The sequence below is a fragment of the Oncorhynchus tshawytscha genome, linkage group LG11, assembly GCF_018296145.1.
Source record: "Oncorhynchus tshawytscha isolate Ot180627B linkage group LG11, Otsh_v2.0, whole genome shotgun sequence".
Taxonomy (NCBI): Eukaryota; Metazoa; Chordata; class Actinopteri; order Salmoniformes; family Salmonidae; genus Oncorhynchus; species Oncorhynchus tshawytscha.
The window spans coordinates 46,903,043-46,924,545 of NC_056439.1; the positions used below are offsets into that span (position 1 = coordinate 46,903,043).

Sequence of the window (21,503 nt, forward strand, 5' to 3'; positions counted from 1 at the left end):
GTCTCCCTGTAGCGCTGTCTTAGGCGTCTCACAGTACGGACATTGCAATTTATTGCCCTGGCCACATCTGCAGTCCTCATGCCTCCTTGCAGCATGCCTAAGGCACATTCACACAGATGAGCAGGGAACCTGGGCATCTTTCTTTTGGTGTTTTTCAGAATCAGTAGAAAGGCCTCTTTAGTGTCCTGAGATTTCAGAACTGTGACCTTAATTTTTTATTTATTTGACCTTTATTTAACTAGGCAAGTCAGTTAAGAACAAATTCTTATTTTCAATGACGGCCTAGGAACAGTGGGTTAACAGGGGCAGAACGACAGATTTGTACCCTGTCAGCTCGGGGATTTGAACTTGCAACCTTCCGGTTACTAGTCCAACGCTCTAACCACTAGGCTACTCTGCCTCCCCATTTGTAAGTTGGTAGTGTCTTAATGACCGTTCCACAGATGCATGTTCATTAATTGTTTATGGTTCATTGAACAAGAATGGGAAACAGTGTATTAACCCTTTAGGATGAATATCTGTGGTTATTTGGATTTTTACGAATTATCTTTGAAAGACGGGGTCCTGAGAAAGGGCTGTTTCTTTTTTTGCTGAGTGAAATATCATAGTTCCTTACCCCCAATCTTTCTCCTTAATGATGAGTGCCAAGCAGGGCCTTATACCCCCAATCTATCTCCTTAATGCTGAGTATCAAGCAGGGCCTTACCCCCAATCTCTCTCCTTAATGCTGAGTATCAAGCAGGGCCTTATACCCCCAATCTCTCTCCTTAATGATGAGTATCAAGCAGGGCCTTACCCCCAATCTCTCTCCTTAATGATGAGTGCCAAGCAGGTCCTTACCCCCAATCTATCTCCTTAATGCGGAGTGCCAAGCAGAGCCTTACTCCCAATCTCTCTCCTTAATGCTGAGTATCAAGCAGGGCCTTACCCCCAATCTCTCTCCTTAATGCTGAGTGTCAAGCAGGGCCTTACCCCCAATCTCTCTCCTTAATGCTGAGTGTCAAGCAGGGCCTTACCCCCAATCTCTCTCCTTAATGCCGAGTGTCAAGCAGGGCCTTACCCCCAATCTCTCTCCTTAATGCTGAGTATCAAGCAGGGCCTTACCCCCAATCTCTCTCCTTAATGCCGAGTGTCAAGCAGGGCCTTACCCCCAATCTCTCTCCTTAATGCCGAGTGTCAAGCAGGGCCTTACCCCCAATCTCTCTCCTTAATGCTGAGTATCAAGCAGGGCCTTACCCCCAATCTCTCTCCTTAATGCCGAGTGCCAAGCAGGGCCTTACCCCCAATCTCTCCTTAATGCTGAGTGTCAAGCAGGGCCTTACCCCCAATCTATCTCCTTAATGCTGAGTGCCAAGCAGGGCCTTATCCCCAATATCGCTCCTTAATGCTGAGTGTCAAGCAGGGCCTTACCCCCAATCTCTCTCCTTAATGCTGAGTGCCAAGCAGGGCCTTACCCCCAATCTCTCTCCTTAATGCAGAGTGCCAAGCAGAGCCTTATTTTTTGTGTCTTTGGCCAAGCCTGAAACAGACAAAAGGCTCTGTTTCAATAGCCAATAACTATACTAGAATATAGCACTTAGTATGAGGCAACCCACTGGGCATCCAAGTACATTGGAAAGTAGCCAAAATCTAGCTCCTTAAGAAAAAAGGTGTCCATTACCACATTACCCATGCTCCTCCACTATCTCTATGCCACCTTTATGTACAACTCCAGGTGAATTGGACTGGCCAATGAGCTGGTCAAATGGAGCCAAGAGAGAGAGAGACAGAGCTGAGTGACCCATACTTAAACACACACACACACACACACACACACACACACACACACACACACACACACACACACACACACACACACACACACACACACACACACACACACACACACACACACACACACAAACTCAAACCAGGGTCATACAACAACAGTTGGGCTGTACTTCTATAAACAGAAACAACTCCATGTTATTGCAAAGTGCTATACACTGTAACAGGGCTGTTTTCCCTTCTGCTTGAATGTAGAAAAAAACAACACCAGGTAGTCATCTGGATGAAACCTCAGACATTTCATATTTGCAAAGTCCAAAGAGTTAAGTGAATAACATAATGGTGACTAAATGTTTTCTGATGACATAAGCATCAGTGGAAATGTACTGATAGTGGTGATTTCAGCATAACATTGGTACGACCCTGATCCAACCCTGGTTGACTAGCCAAAAACTCATATCCGTCTAGTCAGCGGGTAATCAGTGCTAACATGAAGGCAGGGCTTTAGTTAAGGCCAAACCCATTGAGGCAGGGCTTTAGTTAAGGCCAAACCCATTGAGGCAGGGCTTTAGTTAACAGGGCTTTAGTTAAGGTCAAACCCATTGAGGCAGGGCTTTAGTTAACAGGGCTTTAGTTAACAGGGCTTTAGTTAACAGGGCTTTAGTTAAGGCCAAACCCATTGATGCAGGGCTTTAGTTAACAGGGCTTTAGTTAAGGCCAAACCCATTGAGGCAGGGCTTTAGTTAACAGGGCTTTAGTTAAGGTCAAACCCATTGAGGCAGGGCTTTAGTTAACAGGGCTTTAGTTAAGGCCAAACCCATTGAGGCAGGGCTTTAGTTAACAGGGCTTTAGTTAAGGCCAAACCCATTGAGGCAGGGCTTTAGTTAACAGGGCTTTAGTTAAGGCCAAACCCATTGAGGCAGGGCTTTAGTTAACAGGGCTTTAGTTAAGGCCAAACCCATTGAGGCAGGGCTTTAGTTAACAGGGCTTTAGTTAAGGCCAAACCCATTGAGGCAGGGCTTTAGTTAAGGGCCAAACCCATTGAGGCAGGGCTTTAGTTAACAGGGCTTTAGTTAACAGGGCTTTAGTTAAGGCCAAACCCATTGAGGCAGGGCTTTAGTTAACAGGGCTTTAGTTAACAGGGCTTTAGTTAAGGCCAAACCCATTGAGGCAGGGCTTTAGTTAACAGGGCTTTAGTTAAGGTCAAACCCATTGAGGCAGGGCTTTAGTTAACAGGGCTTTAGTTAAGGCCAAACCCATTGAGGCAGGGCTTTAGTTAACAGGGCTTTAGTTAAGGCCAAACCCATTGAGGCAGGGCTTTAGTTAACAGGGCTTTAGTTAAGGCCAAACCCATTGAGGCAGGGCTTTAGTTAACAGGGCTTTAGTTAAGGCCAAACCCATTGAGGCAGGGCTTTAGTTAAGGCCAAACCCATTGAGGCAGGGCTTTAGTTAAGGCCAAACCCATTGAGGCAGGGCTTTAGTTAACAGGGCTTTAGTTAAGGCCAAACCCATTGAGGCAGGGCTTTAGTTAACAGGGCTTTAGTTAAGGACAAACCCATTGAGGCAGGGCTTTAGTTAACAGGGCTTTAGTTAAGGCCAAACCCATTGAGGCAGGGCTTTAGTTAACAGGGCTTTAGTTAACAGGGCTTTAGTTAAGGTCAAACCCATTGAGGCAGGGCTTTAGTTAAGGTCAAACCCATTGAGGCAGGGCTTTAGTTAACAGGGCTTTAGTTAAGGCCAAACCCATTGAGGCAGGGCTTTAGTTAACAGGGCTTTAGTTAACAGGGCTTTAGTTAACAGGGCTTTAGTTAACAGGGCTTTAGTTAACAGGGCTTTAGTTAAGGACAAAGGCCTTCCCGCCTTTGTGAACAACACCCATTGTTAGGGCAGAGGTGTGCATCTCTTCATTATATACAGATCTCTGGTGTAAATGGGGAGGTGCACACATCACAGAACACCAAAAATACAGCTGGCTTAAGATAGGGCACTTGCAGCGCCAGGGTAGTGGGTTCGATTCCCATTGGGGACCTGTATGAAAAAATGAAAAAACAATGTCACTCTGGATGAGAGCATCTGCTAAATGACTAAAATGTCAATGTAAACTATAGTTAACAGGGCTTTAGTTAGGACAAACCCATCAAGGCATGGCTTTAGTTAACAGGGCTTTAGTTAACAGGGCTTTAGTTAACAGGGCTTTAGTTAACAGGGCTTTAGTTAATAGGATATATCACTAACCTCACCTACCATGCAATAGTGAACAAACTGCAACATTTTACAATATTTACATTGACAATATCAGCCATCTACTGTTTGCCTTTGTCCCTATTCTCAAATTAGCCTTGAACCAAACGTGTGTCCAATTGTAGGAAAGGGTGGTACTTGGTAGGAAAGGGTAGCTTTGAATGAGTCTAGATTAGAATATCACGGCTGTAAAAGAAACGGATGCATCTCATAATGAACGATAGGAGTGTTTGTTTGGTGTGGAAACAAGATAGCACAACGCGTTCACCCCCATACTAACAGCTAGGATTGCAGAGCACAGAGGCGAGTGTTAGCACTCAGGCTAACATCTAGTTTACTTTCTGATTCTGCCCGTTGGGAGAGTGACCGTCACCTTCACCACAGACAGACTGAGTGAGGTCTGAGGTTGGCAACGATGGGAACTACTGACCACAGACTAGTCTGGACAACTCCACCAGACGCTATTATGAGCATTTACCTCAGAGTGGGTAGTTATTCCTCACGTGCTAATGCTAAAGACTATAACAAAGCAATAACAAAAAACACACGCACTTAAACGTTAGCCTAGCCTTCAGCGCTAGAAACTTGCAAAACAACTCACATTTACCTCCCTCATAGAGGCTTATGCTAATGCAGATAAAACTAAAACACACGTTAGATATCCTAGCCGCAATAAGCCTTAGTATTCACTGCAACAACAAAAAGACCCTGTCCAAACAGTTAAACTCATGTCAAAATGACTGTGAGTCTACATAACTGCAACTGAGGCAGTCTGACAGTGGTTGTGTTATTGCTGTGGGGTCGATATGGGAGTGGGAACGGTATCAACGGATGAGATGTAATGCCCCTGGGGACTCGCTCCGTTCCACAGAGATAGAAATCAGGGTATAGCGTGGGGAGCGTTAATCCTATAGAATCCTATAGAATACAATTAAAATGGGGCTGGATATATTGGCATACTACAGCTGAAGTCGGAAGTTTACATACACCTTAGCCAAATACATTTAAACATTCCCTGTCTTAGGTCAGTTAGGATCATCACTTTATTTTAAGAATGTGAAATGTCAGAATGATAGTAGAGGGAATGATTTATTTCAGCTTTTATTTCTTTCATCACATTCCCAGTGGGTCAGAGGTTCACATACACTCAATAAGTATTTGGTAGTATTGCCTTTAAATTGTTTAACTTGAGTCAAATGTTTCAGGTAGCCTTCCACAAGCTTCCCACAATAAGTTGGGTGAATTTTGGACCATTCCTCCTGACAGAGCTGGCAAAGTCAAGGTATTGGAGTGGCCATCACAAAGCCCTGAGTCAGGTTTGTTGGCCTCCTTGCTGACACACACTTTTTCAGTTCTACCCACAAATGTTATACGGGATTGAGGTCAGGGCTTTGTGATGGCAACTCCAATACCTTGACTTTGTTGTCTTTAAGCCATTTTGCCACAACTTTGGAACTATGCTTGGGGTCATTGTCCATTTGGAAGACCCATTTGCGACCAAGCTTTAACTTTCTGACTGATGTCTTGAGATGTTGCTTCAATATATCCACGTAATTTTCCTGCCTCATGATGCCATCTATTTTGTGAAGTGCACCAGCCCTCCTGCAGCAAAGCACCCCCACAACATGATGCTGCCACCACCATGCTTCATGGTTGGGATGGTGTTCTTCGGCTTGCAAGCCTTCCCCCTTTTTCCTCCAAACATAACAATGGTCATTATGGCCAAACAGTTCTATTTTTGTTTCATCAGACCAGGCGACATTTCTCCAAAAAGTGTTTTTTTTTAAATTCCCCATGTGCAGTTGCAAACCGTAGTCTGTCTTTTTTTTATGGTGGTTTTGGCTTCTTCCTTGCTGAGCGGCCTTTCAGGTTATGTCGATATAGGACTCGTTTTACTGTAGTTATAGATACTTTTGTACCTGTTTCCTCCAGCATCTTCACAAGGTCCTTTGCTGTTGTTCTGGGATTGACTTGCTCTTTTCGCACCAATGTACGTTCATCTCTAGGAGACAGAACGTGTCTCCTTCCTGAGCGGTATGACGGCTGCGTGGTCCCATGGTGTTATACTTGCGTACTATGAGGGTTCTAGTTCTCATCAGACCAGTCTGTGCAGCAAACCAGTCTGTGACTGCAGCAGAGTGGTGGAATGCCACATGATCCCACACAACAACGAAGGTAGGGGAGTTTCTTGCCCCTCTCCTCCACTGACACAAGTCGATTATGCAGGTCATCCAGAAAATAAATGAGCCCCTCTGTATTGTAGGGGCCAATGAGTGGTTTGTGTAACAGCAAACCATCATTGTACAGTGCTGCACACATTGTGGTGTTAGTCCTTCTCTGGCCTGGAACATCCACGGTTGCTCTCTGTCCAATCACATTTCTTCCCCTGTGGCATTTTTTCCCCAGTTTGAATCTCCATTACTCTCTAAAATACAGTAAATCCACAGTTTTACAATACTTTACATTATGCATAGCGCTGTATGTACCCTGTTTGGTTATTGAACAGACATCTTACCTGGACATATTGATTCCTGAGTTCTTTCACACGTTCACCGTTTCTCTCAAAGGGTACAGTGTACAACTGCTTCGTCCTTATTTAATGTTTCTCTGGGACTCTGGCAATTGTCGTTGTGCTGACCGGATTCACATTCCCAAAAGTGATATCGTCTGCCAGCACTCTGTCCCGAATTTCCTGCAGTTTTATTGCATTGTTGCCAATTACCATGTCAACAATGGCAATTTCCTGGGCGTCTGATAATATTCTGCCTTTCCCTCCTGTGGGAGGCAACCTTTGGATCCTACTGAAAAACACAAAACAATATATTTCAAAATGTCAGGACATGTAAAAATGTGATCATACTGTTATTGTACTGCAATATGTATTAACACTTATCAATGATCACTGTGTTATTGTACTGTAATATGTATTAACACTTATCAATGATCACTGTGTTATTGTACTGCAATATGTATTAACACTTATCAATGATCACTGTGTTATTGTACTGCAATATGTATTAACACTTATCAATGATCACTGTGTTATTGTACTGCAATATGTATTAACACTTATCAATGATCACTGTGTTATTGTACTGCAATATGTATTAACACTTATCAATGATCACTGACGGATGCACATCTCACCTGTTGTTTTGCTAGAAAATTCGTACTATTGATGCAACTGTTGAGCGCTGCAGATTTGGTTACAATCGAGAGAGCATGGTTTACAACATGGTCGATAATTGTGGCCCTTATCTCATCAGAGACCACCGCTCTTGGTCTTCATCTCCTTTGTCCTCCCCACATTCTCCCTCTCGCTCCCTGACACTCTTCTTCCCCCACCAACCTGTCTTCCTAGATCCCATGTTTCTAAACTAAATCATCCTGAAGCCGTCCTCTTTTGTCTGTTTGGTAACGAGACTAAAAACAGGACACTTGGGTCGGCTTTCAGATGAAATTGCAATCAGCTGTGTTTGGAATGATTAAATATTCTGCTGAGATGTTCTATATGTTTCAGTCTGGTTACTGCAGAAATGCATGACTTTTGCCATCATTCTGTTTTGAATGTGTTAACCGTTTTGGAAACAGTGTGTTAGCATTTGACAACGTGCTTCAAATATATATATATATATAGTTTTGCAGGTGGTGGAGTATGAATGAGAAAAGAGTTCATGGATTTTGGAGAATGTGGTCATTGAATGCATTTTGTGTGAAAACAATGAAACAGTTTGGTCCACATACACTTCTGTTTCGCTGACCGTGTGAAGAGTTTTGACAATGTATGTTAGCAATTGAAAAAATGTAAATTAGTGTGGGGTATTTCAAAGTACAAGCTTATCACTCTGGGAGTTTGATGGCATGCAGCCTAGGTCCATTACTGATTAGATTAGGGCATGTTTCAGGTCCATTCCTGATTAGATTAGGGCATGTTTCAGGTCCATTACTGATTAGAATAGGGCATGTTTCAGGTCCATTCCTGATTAGATTAGGGCATTTTTCAGGTCCATTAACGATTAGATTAGGGCATGTTTCAGGTCCATTAATGATTAGAGTAGGGCATGTTTCAGGTCCATTAATGATTAGAGTAGGGCATGTTTCAGATGGGTCACTGAGCTCATGGATAATTCACAGTTTGAATAGAGGCTTAAGAGGACTCTACAATACAATACAATGCAACACAATACAACAGACTTTAACATAATGTCAACAAGTTGGTTTTAAAGTGTCAGAAAGATAATTTATTCCAATCAGGTCAATGTTTTGGTCATTTTATTCATATTTCTGAAGTAGTCTTGAAGGCAGGATTGTCTGGAACATAGCAGACAGAAACATTGGGGAAAGGGGGAAACCTAGTCGGTTGTACAACTGAATGCATTCAACTGAAATGTGTCTTTGAATCAGAGAGATGCAGGGTGCTTCCATAATTGACATCCGCGTCTTCGGCGCCCGGGGAACAGTGGGTTAACTGCCTTGCTCAGGGCTAGAATGACAGATTTTTACCATGTCAGCTAGTGGATTTGATCCAGCCACCTTTTGGTTTCTGGCCCAACACACTAACCACTAGGCTAAATTGAAGCCTGTCATATTATGAGTTGAAGTTACCATGATGTAACCATTATGTCATTATGGCTTAACTGTGACTGGATGAGATCACTCACTGTTCTGTAGCGGAGGATACCGTACATCTACACTGAGGTTCTTCAACATCCTGTTGTTTACTATGACATCAACTTTTTAATCACACTGTTTCACCGGTTTGTCGTGCTTACCTTTTTAAAAAAAAAAAAAATTTCACCTTTATTTAACCAGGTAGGCTAGTTGAGAACAAGTTCTCATTTGCAACTGCAACCTGGCCAAGATAAAGCATAGCAGTGTGAACAGACAACACAGTGTTACACATGGAGTAAACAATTAACAAGTCAATAACACAGTAGAAAAAAAGGGGGAGTCTATATACATTGTGTGCAAAAAGGCATGAGGAGGTAGGCGAATAATTAAAATTTTGCAGATTAATAACACTGGAGTGATAAATGATCAGATGGTCATGTACAGGTAGAGATATTGGTGTGCAAAAGAGCAGAAAAGTAAACAAATAAAAACAGTATGGGGATGAGGTAGGTAAAAATGGGTGGGCTATTTACCGATAGACTATGTACAGCTGCAGCGATCGGTTAACTGCCCAGATAGCAGATGTTTGAAGTTGGTGAGGGAGATAAAAGTCTCCAACTTTAGCGATTTTTGCAATTCGTTCCAGTCACAGGCAGCAGAGAACTGGAACGAAAGGCGGCCAAATGAGGTGTTGGCTTTAGGGATGATCAGTGAGATACACCTGCTGGAGCGCGTGCTACGAATGGGTGTTGCCATCGTGACCAGTGAACTGAGATAAGGCGGAGCTTTACCTAGCATGGACTTGTAGATGACCTGGAGCCAGTGGGTCTGAGACCGAGACCCGGTCTCAGACCCACTGACCAAACACAACTATGTTTACCTTACTGTGTGAAGCACCCACCACTTTTGCCTGTTTTTCACACTACGCACTACACACTACGCACTACACACTACACACTACGACTACATACTACGCACTACACACTATGTACTACACATGACACACTACAGACTACGCACTACTCACTACACACTACACACTATGCACTACTCACTTCACACTACCCCCTACGCACTACAGACTACGCACTACACACTACGCACTACTCACTACGCCCTACACACCAAGCACTACACACTAGACTACAGACTACACACTACGCACTACAGACTACGCACTACACACTACGCTCTACACACTACACCCTACACACCTGATCTTAAAGGTGAGCCTGTCTTGTCTTCTCCTTGTGCACAACAACACATCACCAGATTACACAACAACACATCACCAGATTACACAACATCACCAGATTACACATCACCAGATTACACATCACCAGATTACACAACAACACATTACCAGATTACACAACAACACATTACCAGATTACACAACAACACATTACCAGATTACACAACAACACATCACCAGATTACACAACATCACATCACATCATCAGATTACACTACAACACATCACCAGATTACACAACATCACATCACCAGATTACTCAACATCACATCACCAGATTACACAACATCACATCACCAGATTACACAACATCACATCATCAGATTACACTACAACACATCACCAGATTACACAACAACACATTACCAGATTACACAACAACACATCACCAGATTACACAACATCACATCATCAGATTACACTACAACACATCACCAGATTACACAACATCACATCATCAGATTACACTACAACACATCACCAGATTACACAACATCACCAGATTACACAACATCACCAGATTACACAACATCACATCACCAGATTACACAACAATGTTAGTCAACCCATGTCTTGGTGTGCACGAGAGGAGATTATCCATCTGAGAAATGTAATTACTCTCCTTACCAGGTTGGATGGGGAGCGTTGCTGCGCAGCTATTTTCAGGTCTCTCCAGAGATGTTCAATCGGGTTCAAGTCCTGGCTCCGGCTGGGCCATTCAAGGACATGAGACAAGGAGACTTGTCCCGAAGCCACTCCTGCCACTCTTGTCTTGGCTGTGTGCTTTGGGTCGTTGTCCTGTTGGAAGGTGAACTTTCGTCCCAGTCGGAGTTCCTTAGCGCTCTGAAGCAGGTTTTCATCAAGGATCTCTCTGTACTTTTCTCCGTTCATCTTTGCCTCGATCCTGACTAGTCTCCCAGACCCTGCCGCTGAAAAACATCCCACAGCATGATGCTGCCACCACCATGCTTCACCGTAGGGATGGGGTCAGGTTTCCTCCAGACGTGGTGCTTGGCCTCCCTGACCAAGGCCCTTCTCCCCAAGTTGCTCAGTTTGGCCAGACGGCCAGCTCTAGGAAGAGTCTTGGTGGTTCCAAACCAGGGGGACCTTCAATGCTGCAGAAATGTTTTGGTACCCTTTCCCAGACCTGTGCCTCGACACAATCCTGTCTCAGAGCTCTACGGACAATTCCTTTGATCTCATGGCTTGGTTTTTGCTCTGACATACACTGTCAGCTGTAGGACCTTATATAGATAGGTGTGTTTTTCCAAATCATGTCCAATCAATTGAATTTACCACAGGTGGACTCCAATCAAGTTGTAGAAACATCTCAAGGATGATCAGTGGAAACAGGTTGCACCTGAGCTCAATTTTGAGTCTCACAGCAAAGGGTCTGAATACTTATGTAAAGAAGGTATTTCAGTTTTACGGTTTTTATACATTTACAAAAATGTCTAAAAACCTGTTTTTTTGTGATCATTTTTTATTTTGTTTAACCTTTATTTAAATAGGCAAGTCAGTTAAGAACAAATGATTGTTTACAGTGATGGCCTACCCCGGCCAAACTCTAACCCGGACGACGCTAGGCCAATCGTGCGACGCCCTATGGGACTCCCAATCACGGCCAGTTGTGATACAGCCTGGAGTCGAACCAGAGTTTGTAATGACGCCTCTAGCAATGCCTTAGACCGCTGCTCTACTCGGGAGTCCGAGTGTGGGGTACTGTGGGGTATTGTGTGTAGATTGATGAGGATTTTTTTTATTTAATCCATTTTAGAACAAGGCTGTGATGTAACAAAATGTGGAAAAAGTCAAGGGGTCTGAATACTTCCCGAGTGCACTGTAAATAGACCCTAAAGCTCTGTGTGTTGGACGATACTATTGGAACGAGGTGAATTACATGATATGATCTTGTTATCATCTTGTACCAATAGTAAAGTCTGACACATACGCCTACAGTACACACACCAATATTATTTGTGTTTCATTTTGAGGACTAATTCTTATTTTGTGTCATAGTATATTAAGCTTCATTCATTCAATTGTGTCATTTTAGTAAAAACTACAGTATGTATGTGATTGAGAGCCTTTCTGTTCAGCCAAATTCTATCACAGTTGCTCTAGCCCAAAATGGCACAGCCAAGCCGACCAGCAGGCAGTCGGCGCCATTTAAACGTTGCCTAGTTTCATGGCCACTTGTCTTCCCTCCGGAACAGGTTTGATGAGCGAGAAAGAATAGTCTCCTTGATGGCTCCTTGAAAATCCACTAACCGTAGCATATGCCCCTAGAGTGCAACCTCAACATAGGACAGGAGTAACAAGAAGAGGATCTATGACATGGGACACCCCTATGTCCCCTATTGCTCAAATGACAGGATCGTGTTTCACATGGCTGAATGATTCACCTAACTTTTCCGCTACTCCCATCTCTCCCACTGTATTTCTGCTCCCTTTGACGAATGAATAGAATAGATACATTATTGTCCCTTTTTTGAGAAACAGAAATGTGGGCCAGACACGTAGCAGTGCCCTTGGGCTATGCTGCCTTACAAACAATGCCCAACAGGATGTGGCATGCTACACATAGCTCCTTGAAAGACATGTTTCTTGAAAAATGGATTACTAACATGCAAAACATGTTGGGACTGTATCATAAGTAAAATACCAACATATCGAACAAGGAACATCAATGCAATGTCATAGTTAGACATTTCCAAGCACAAACCTGTGATAGAGGTAGAAACATGAATTGGCGTTTTAGTTAATAGCTATGAAAACAGGAAGTTAGTGGTGCTACAACTACAGCATTCAGGAGAACTACATAATCAACATCTTGTAACACAACAGAATGCTGTTTTTTGAATGGATTTTTCCTTTAACGGAGACATTTCAGGACGGGTGCAGGGTCATCTGTAGTCTAAAATGGCCGTTCTCTCTTTCTTTCCTTCTCTCCCAGGAGAGGTTTGAGGCCCTGTTCAGGATCTATGACGAGCAGACGTCCTTCCAGATGTTCAAGAGCTTCAGGCGAGTCCGCATCAGTTTCAGCACTCCGGAGGCGGCCGCCCGCGCTCGCATCGAGCTCCATGAGACTGAGTTCAACGGCAAGCAGCTCAAGCTCTACTTTGCCCAGGTGAGTGAGCTCTTCCTGGGGGAAGGTTTGGGCTGGAACTGGTGCCTTTTGGGAGATATGGGAGTCATTACAGTCCTGGTTAGACCTGCCTTTTTAGAGTGTTTTCTTCCAGTTAGTCTGCTTTCTTTAATTTGGTGCATAATGAGCACGGCCCCAGGTATTACAGAGGCTAAACTCAGAGCAGTATACTGAATCCTAGGGCATGCACTGTACTCTCCAAGGGTGGGAAACTGGCCCCAACAACACTGGCCTCAACATGATTTTTGAAAGACTACCTCATCTCTGTACCCCACACATTCAATTATCTGTAAGGTCCCTCAGTCGAGCAATGAATTTCAAACACAGATTCAACCACACAGACCAGGGATGTTTTCCAATGCCTCGCAAAGAAGGGCGGCTATTGGTATTTAAAAAGCAGACACTGAATATCCCTTTGAGCATGGTGAAGTTATTAATTACACTTTGGATGGTGCATCAATACACCAAGTCACTACAAAGATACAGGCATCCTTCCTAACTCAGTTGCTGGAGAGGAAGGAAACTTCTCAGGGATTTCATCATGAGGCCAATGGTGACTTTAAAACAGTTACAGAGGTTAATAAATCTGATAGGAGGAAACTGAGGATGGATCAACAACATTGTAGTTACTCCACAATACATACCTTATTGACAGATTGAAAAGAAGGAAGCCTGTACAGAATAAAATATTCCAAAACATGCATCCTTCACTAAAGTGAACCTGCAAAAAAATGTGGCAAAGTAATTCACCCTTTGTCCTGTATAGAGTGTTACACTATATATGCACAAGTACAGTGCCTTGCGAAAGTATTCGGCCCCCTTGAACTTTGCGACCTTTTGCCACATTTCAGGTTTCATCTGACCAGAGCACCTTCTTCCACATGTTTGGTGCGTCTCCCAGGTGGCTTGTGGCAAACTTTAAACGACACTTTTTATGGATATCTTTAAGAAATGGCTTTCTTCTTGCCACTCTTCCATAAAGGCCAGATTTGTGCAATATATGACTGATTGTTGTCCTGTGGACAGAGTCTCCCACCTCAGCTGTAGATCTCTGCAGTTCATCCAGAGTGATCATGGGCCTCTTGGCTGCATCTCTGATCAGTCTTCTCCTTGTATGAGCTGAAAGTTTAGAGGGACGGCCAGGTCTTGGTAGATTTGCAGTGGTCTGATACTCATTCAATTTCAATATTATCGCTTGCACAGTGCTCCTTGGGATGTTTAAAGCTTGGGAAATCTTTTTGTATCCAAATCCGGCTTTAAACTTCTTCACAACAGTATCTCGGACCTGCCTGGTGTGTTCCTTGTTCTTCATGATGCTCTCTGCGCTTTTAACGGACCTCTGAGACTATCACAGTGCAGGTGCATTTATACGGAGACTTGATTACACACAGGTGGATTGTATTTATCATCATTAGTCATTTAGGTCAACATTGGATCATTCAGAGATCCTCAATGAACTTCTGGAGAGAGTTTGCTGCACTGAAAGTAAAGGGGCTGAATAATTTTGCACGCCCAATTTTTCAGTTTTTGATTTGTTAAAAAAGTTTGAAATATCCAATAAATGTCATTCCACTTCATGATTGTGTCCCACTTGTTGTTGATTCTTCACAAAAAAATACAGTTTTATATCTTTATGTTTGAAGCCTGAAATGTGGCAAAAGGTCGCAAAGTTCAAGGGGGCCGAATACTTTCGCAAGGCACTGTATGTGGACAACCCTTCAAATTAGTGGACTCAGCTATTTCAGCCACACCCCTTAATGACAAGTGTATAAAATCGAGCACACAGACATAAAATCTCCATAGACAAACATTGGCAGTAGAATGGCCTCACTGAAGAGCTCAGTAACATTTTGGGGAAGTCCCTTTCCTGTTTCAGCATGACATTTTAGGGAAGTCCCTTTCCTGTTTCAGCATGACAATGCCCCGTGCACAAAGCAAGGTCCATAGAGAAATTGTTTGTCAAGCTTGGTGTGGAAGAACTTGACTGGCCTGCACAGAGCCCTGACCTCAACCTTATCCAACACCTTTGGGATGATTGGAACGCCGACTGCGAGCCAGGCCTAATCGCCCAACATTAGTGCCCGACCTCACTAATGCTCTTGTGGCTGAATGGAAGCAAGTCCCCACAGCAATGTTCCAACATCTAGTGGAAAGCCTTCCCAGAAGAGTGTAGGCTGTTTTAGCAGGAAAGGGGGGACCAACTCCATATTAAAGCCCATATTTTTGGAATGAGATGTTCAAGTATGTAAACCAAGTGGCATAGTTAAAGTGGCTAGTGATACATGTATTACATAAGGATGCAGTCGATGATATAGAGTACAGTATCAACGTATGCATATGAGATGAACAATGTAGGGTAAGTAACATTATATAAGGTAGCATTGTTTATATAATGTTACTTACCCTACATTGTTCATCTCATATGCATACGTTGATACTGTACTCTATATCATCGACTGCATCCTTATGTAATACATGTATCACTAGCCACTTTAACTATGCCACTTGGTTTACATACTTATCTCATATGTATATACTGTACTCGATATCATCTACTGTATCTTGCCTATGCTGCTCTGTACCATCACTCATTCATATATCCTTATGTACATATTCTTTATCCCCTTACACTGTGTATAAGACAGTAGTTTTTTTTGGAATTGTTAGTTAGATTACTTGCTCGTTATTACTGCATTGTCGGAACTAGAAGCACAAGCATTTCGCTACACTCGCATTAACATCTGCTAACCATGTGTATGTGACAAATAAAATTTGATTTGATTTGATTTGATTTGAAGGAGCAGGTGTCCACATACATTTGGTCATGTAGTGTATGTTTGGGGCAAATCCAATACAACACGTTACTGAGTACCATTCTCCATCTTTTCAAGCATTGTGGTGGTTGCATCATGTTATTTGATATGCTTGTAATCGACTGGGGAGTTTTTCGGGATAAAAAAATAAATGGAATGGAGCTAAGCACAGGCAACATTCTAGAAGAATGAATTCACCTTTCAGCAGGACAATAATCTTAAAGACAAGGCCAAATCTATGCTGGAGTCGCTTACCAAGAAGACAGTGAATGTTCCTGGATGGCAGAGTTACAATTTTGACTTAATAAATCTACTTGAAAATCTAAGGCAAGACCTGAAAATAATTGTCTAGCAATGGCCAACAATCAATTTGACAGAGATTAAAGAATTTTGAAAATAATAATATGCAAATGATGAACAATCCAGGTGTGCAAAGCTCTTGGAGATTTACCAAGAAAGACTCACAGCTGTAATTGCTGCCAAAGGTGCTTCTACAAAAGTATTGACTCAGGGCTGTGACTACTGTATTTAATTTTCAATACATTTGCTAAAATTTCTTACAAAATGTTTTCACTATGTCATTGTGGAGTATTGTGTGTAGATGGGTGAATCTGTTATGAATTCAGGCTGTAACACAACAAAATGTGGAATAAGTCAAGGGTTTGAAAACTTTCTGAAGGCACTTGTGGCGCAGGTTGAATCAAAGCACTCAAGGCACTTTTTTGATTTGTTAAAAAAGTTTGAAATATCCAATAAATGTCGTTCCACTTCATGATTGTGTCCCACTTGTTGTTGATTCTTCACAAAAAAATACAGTTTTATATCTTTATGTTTGAAGCCTGAAATGTGGCAAAAGGTCGCAAAGTTCAAGGGGGCCGAATACTTTCGCAAGGCACTGTATATGGATAAGAGTCTACAGTGGTAAGAGTCTATAGTGGTAAGAGTCTATAGTGGTAAGAGTCTATAGTGGTAAGAGTCTATAGTGGTAAGAGTCTATAGTGGTAAGAGTCTATAGGGGTAAGAGTCTATAGTGGTAAGAGTCTATAGGGGTAAGAGTCTATAGGGGTAAGAGTCTATAGTGGGAAGAGTCTATAGTGGGAAGAGTCTATAGTGGGAAGAGTCTATAGTGGGAAGAGTCTACAGTGGGAAGAGTCTATAGTGGTAAGAGTCTATAGTGGGAAGAGTCTATAGTGGTAAGAGTCTATAGTGGGAAGAGTCTATAGTGGTAAGAGTCTATAGTGGTAAGAGTCTATAGGGGAATAAGAGTCTATAGGGGTAAGAGTCTATAGGGGATAAGAGTCTATAGGGGGGTAAGAGTCTATAGGGGTAATAGTCTATAGGGATAAGAGTCTATAGGGATAAGAGTCTATAGGGGTAAGAGTATATAGGAATAAGAGTATAGGGGTAAGAGTCTATAGGGGTAAGAGTCTATAGGAATAAGAGTCTATAGGGGTAAGAGTCTATAGGGGTAAGAGTCTATAGGGGTAAGATTCTATAAAGGGTAAGATTCTATAAGGATAAGAGTCTATAGGGGTAAGAGTCTATAGGGGTAAGAGTCTATAGGGGTAAGAGTCTATAGGGATAAGAGTCTATAGGGATAAGAGTCTATAGGGGTAAGAGTCTATAGGGGTAATAGTCTATAGGGATAAGAGTCTATAGGGATAAGAGTCTATATGGATAAGAGTCTATAGTGGTAAGAGTCTATAGGGATAAGAGTCTATAGGGATAAGAGTCTATAGGGGTAAGAGTTAGAGGTCGATTGGGAATGGAGACAGTAAAAAAAAACAGGCAGGGACTACTTAGACTTGATTCATTTTCAGTTTCTAAACGTTTTCAACATTTTCCATTCCAAATGAACATGACCCAGATTTTATCACTGACATCCATTCTGACATGTCCCACTCTCCTCTCTTCTCCACTTCATATAGATTCAGAATTCTGGGGAGGATATAGACAAGTCGTACCTGGCTCCTCCTGCGCCCGTCAAACAGTTCCTCATCTCTCCCCCTGCCTCGCCACCCGTAGGCTGGAGCCAGAGCGAAGACGCAACGCCTGTTATCAACTATGACCTGCTGTGCGCGGTGGCCAAGCTGGGCCCAGGTCAGTACATACATATACACACACACATGCATACATACATAGATACATACATACATATTGACAGTCTACACACCCTACAAACTCATATAGCATGTATCTACTGGCACTGTTATCTGAACTGAGCTCATCAGCTCCATGTGCTGTGCTATTGTGAGAATCCTAGGATGACAGTAAGATACCAGAACGTGCACCAAGTAGCGTAAACACATCCAATTCCTTTGTGCAGTATGCAGTATCCTGGACGGTTATCTAAGTATGAATGTGTATCAGAAAAAGAGATTCATCCTTACAATATTTACAATTTAGTAATTTAGTCGATGCTCTTATCCATGGGCGATTTACAGGAGCAATTAGGGTTAAGTGCCTTGCCCAAGGGCACATCGACAGATTTTTTCACCTAGTTGGCTCGGAGATTCAGACCAGCGACCTTTTGGTTACTGGCCCAACACTCATGAGCGCTATTCTGTTTCTTTAATGGCTCTCTTATGGCACACAAACTTCCTAATGGCATACTCTGAGACTGTCTATCTGGCTGAGTTAAGAGCTAGCATTGACCATACTCTGTGATTGTTTGTCTGGCTGAGTTAAGGGCTAGTGATGGCCATACTCTGACTGTCTGGCTGGATGAGTTAAGGGCTAGTGTTGGACATACTCTGTGATTGTCTGTCGGGCTGAGTTAAGGGCTAGAATTGGCCATACTCAGGGACTGTCTGTCTGGCTGAATTAAGGGCTAGCGTGTGTCATACTCTTTAGCCCGTCTGTCTGGCTGAGTTAAGGGCTAGCATTGGCCATTCTCAGGGACTGTCTGTCGGGCTGAGTTAAGGGCTAGCGTTGGCCATACTCTGTCCCTGTCTCTCTTGCTAGGTAAAGGGCTAGCGTTGGCCATACTCTGTCCCTGTCTCTCTTGCTAGGTAAAGGGCTAGCGTTGGCCATACTCTGTCCCTGTCTCTCTTGCTAGGTAAAGGGCTAGCGTTGGCCATACTCTGTCCCTGTCTCTCTGGCTAGGTAAAGGGCTAGAGTTGGCCATACTCTGTCCCTGTCTCTCTTGCTAGGTAAAGGCGTAGCGTTGGCCATACTCTGTCCCTGTCTCTCTTGCTAGGTAAAGGGCTAGAGTTGGCCATACTCTGTCCCTGTCTCTCTTGCTAGGTAAAGGGCTAGCGTTGGCCATACTCTGTCCCTGTCTCTCTTGCTAGGTAAAGGGCTAGCGTTGGCCATACTCTGTCCCTGTCTCTCTTGCTAGGTAAAGGGCTAGCGTTGGCCATACTCTGTCCCTGTCTCTCTTGCAAGGTAAAGTAAAGGGCTAGCGTTGGCCATACTCTGTCCCTGTCTCTCTTGCTAGGTAAAGGGCTAGCGTTGGCCATACTCTGTCCCTGTCTCTCTTGCTAGGTAAAGGGCTAGCGTTGGCCATACTCTGTCCCTGTCTCTCTTGCTAGGTAAAGGGCTAGCGTTGGCCATACTCTGTCCCTGTCTCTCTTGCTAGGTAAAGGGCTAGGTTGGCCATACTCTGTCCCTGTCTCTCTTGCAAGGTAAAGGGCTAGCGTTGGCCATACTCTGTCCCTGTCTCTCTTGCTAGGTAAAGGGCTAGCGTTGGCCATACTCTGTCCCTGTCTCTCTTGCTAGGTAAAGGGCTAGCGTTGGCCATACTCTGTCCCTGTCTCTCTTGCTAGGTAAAGGGCTAGCGTTGGCCATACTCTGTCCCTGTCTCTCTTGCTAGGTAAAGGGCTAGCGTTGGCCATACTCTGTCCCTGTCTCTCTTGCTAGGTAAAGGGCTAGCGTTGGCCATACTCTGTCCCTGTCTCTCTTGCTAGGTAAAGGGCTAGCGTTGGCCATACTCCCTGTCCCTGTCTCTCTTGTCCCTGTCTCTCTTGCTAGGTAAAGGGCTAGCGTTGGCCATACTCTGTCCCTGTCTCTCTTGCTAGGTAAAGGGCTAGCGTTGGCCATACTCTGTCCCTGTCTCTCTTGCTAGGTAAAGGGCTAGCGTTGGCCATACTCTGTCCCTGTCTCTCTTGCTAGGTAAAGGGCTAGCGTTGGCCATACTCTGTCCCTGTCTCTCTTGCTAGGTAAAGGGCTAGCGTTGGCCATACTCTGTCCCTATCTCTCTTGCTAGGTAAAGGGCTAGCGTTGGCCATACTCTGTCCCTGTCTCTCTTGCTAGGTAAAGGGCTAGCGTTGGCCATACTCTGTCCCTGTCTCTCTTGCTAGGTAAAGGGCTAGAGTTGGCCATACTCTGTCCCTGTCTCTCTTGCTAGGTAAAGGGCTAGCGTTGGCATTCAGGAGGTGACCTTTTAGAAATGCCAGCCATATCAAACAGGGAGTGTTCTTTCTACTGGAGACAGAGCAGTAGTGTCACATGGTTCAAGAGGTCACCGAGTTCTCAGAATGCTTCACTGTGTCATCTGGAGTCTTGTCTGTGCGGCCCAATACTGTGTCCTTTCTACTGAAGTGTGCACTCGTACACAACTCCCCAACAAATGTAAAAGCATTGCGCTAGAAGGCAGTTTCCACCATGTTTCTTACTGCAGCCATTTCCTTCCTCGTCTCCTCCCCTTTGAACTTCTCCTCCAATGGGTTTTGAGATGAGGAGAGAGGAGAATGGATGCAAGGAGTATGCTTTTGAGATCCCTATGAAGGAATGTGAACAAGTGCACACTTCGGAAGAATATACAGATTATTATTGTATTTGTTTACGATGGTATAGACCCTGGTTATCTATGGAAAGGAAACCCCTCTCACCAGTAATATACGAACTTAACGGCAGACAGGCGCTCTAGTTAGTTACTCCTTTATATGATTTAGTAGGTTCAGGAGGCAAAGAGATTGTCTTGGCCACTCCCAGCCTGGGTTTTTGTCTGTGGTTGTCTGGAAATCCAGACATCTGAATATTGCAGCACTTTGAGTGCCTCTATTTGGTCTACCTACAAACTTGAATGGCTGTCAAAGAAGATGTCATTGAGCATGGCTTTGTCTTGGCTTCATCTTTTATGCACCTCCCCCAGCCCCTCAGCATAATGCATTACAGGAAAGAATAATGATTCCTACATTACATGATTTACCATGTTGCAGTGAAGACCCACCATCACAGTGCCGTTACTATGGTAACACCAGAAGGCATCAGGAAATAGGCCTTGGCTCTTGCTGGGGCTTCTTTAGCCTGCCTCTAAATCATATTAGTGCTCTGCTGCAGTGTGGCCCGCTGGCTCTCTCTGCTGGCCGCCTGTGGTAGTGACCTTCCCAAAACAAAACGGGGCCTTTTTCTGTCAGATGGCAGTGTGGGAAACCTCTTCTCATGTTTCCCTTGGCCCTGTCTGGTCTCCATGGCAACTGTGATGCAATCTGCATATGCATTTGTATTGCTTAACCCTGGTATTCTCTGGATCCCACAGCACCGACTACATCAAATCTTATCTGTGATACCTCAATTTTATGTACTGATACTGGCTGTATTTTTTTAGGAATCCTATAACATTTAATCCAAGTCATAACAGTAATTTCCTGTTAAATATTAACAGGACATTACTGTTATGGCATGGATAAAATGTGTGTGTGTATGTATATATAATATATATATA

General features: G+C 43.5%; 1 protein-coding gene across 2 annotated transcripts in view; it reads left to right on the forward strand.

Annotated features, from left to right (window-relative positions):
* LOC112262079 (calcipressin-3) overlaps positions 1-21,503 on the forward strand; it is an 83,406-nt gene that overhangs the window by 56,370 nt on the left and 5,533 nt on the right. For both annotated transcript variants that reach the window (XM_042330190.1, XM_042330189.1), the window contains 2 exons: positions 12,831-13,004; positions 17,764-17,935. In XM_042330190.1, coding sequence (XP_042186124.1) covers positions 12,831-13,004; positions 17,764-17,935 — 346 coding nt within the window. The remainder of the gene's footprint in view (positions 1-12,830; positions 13,005-17,763; positions 17,936-21,503) is intronic.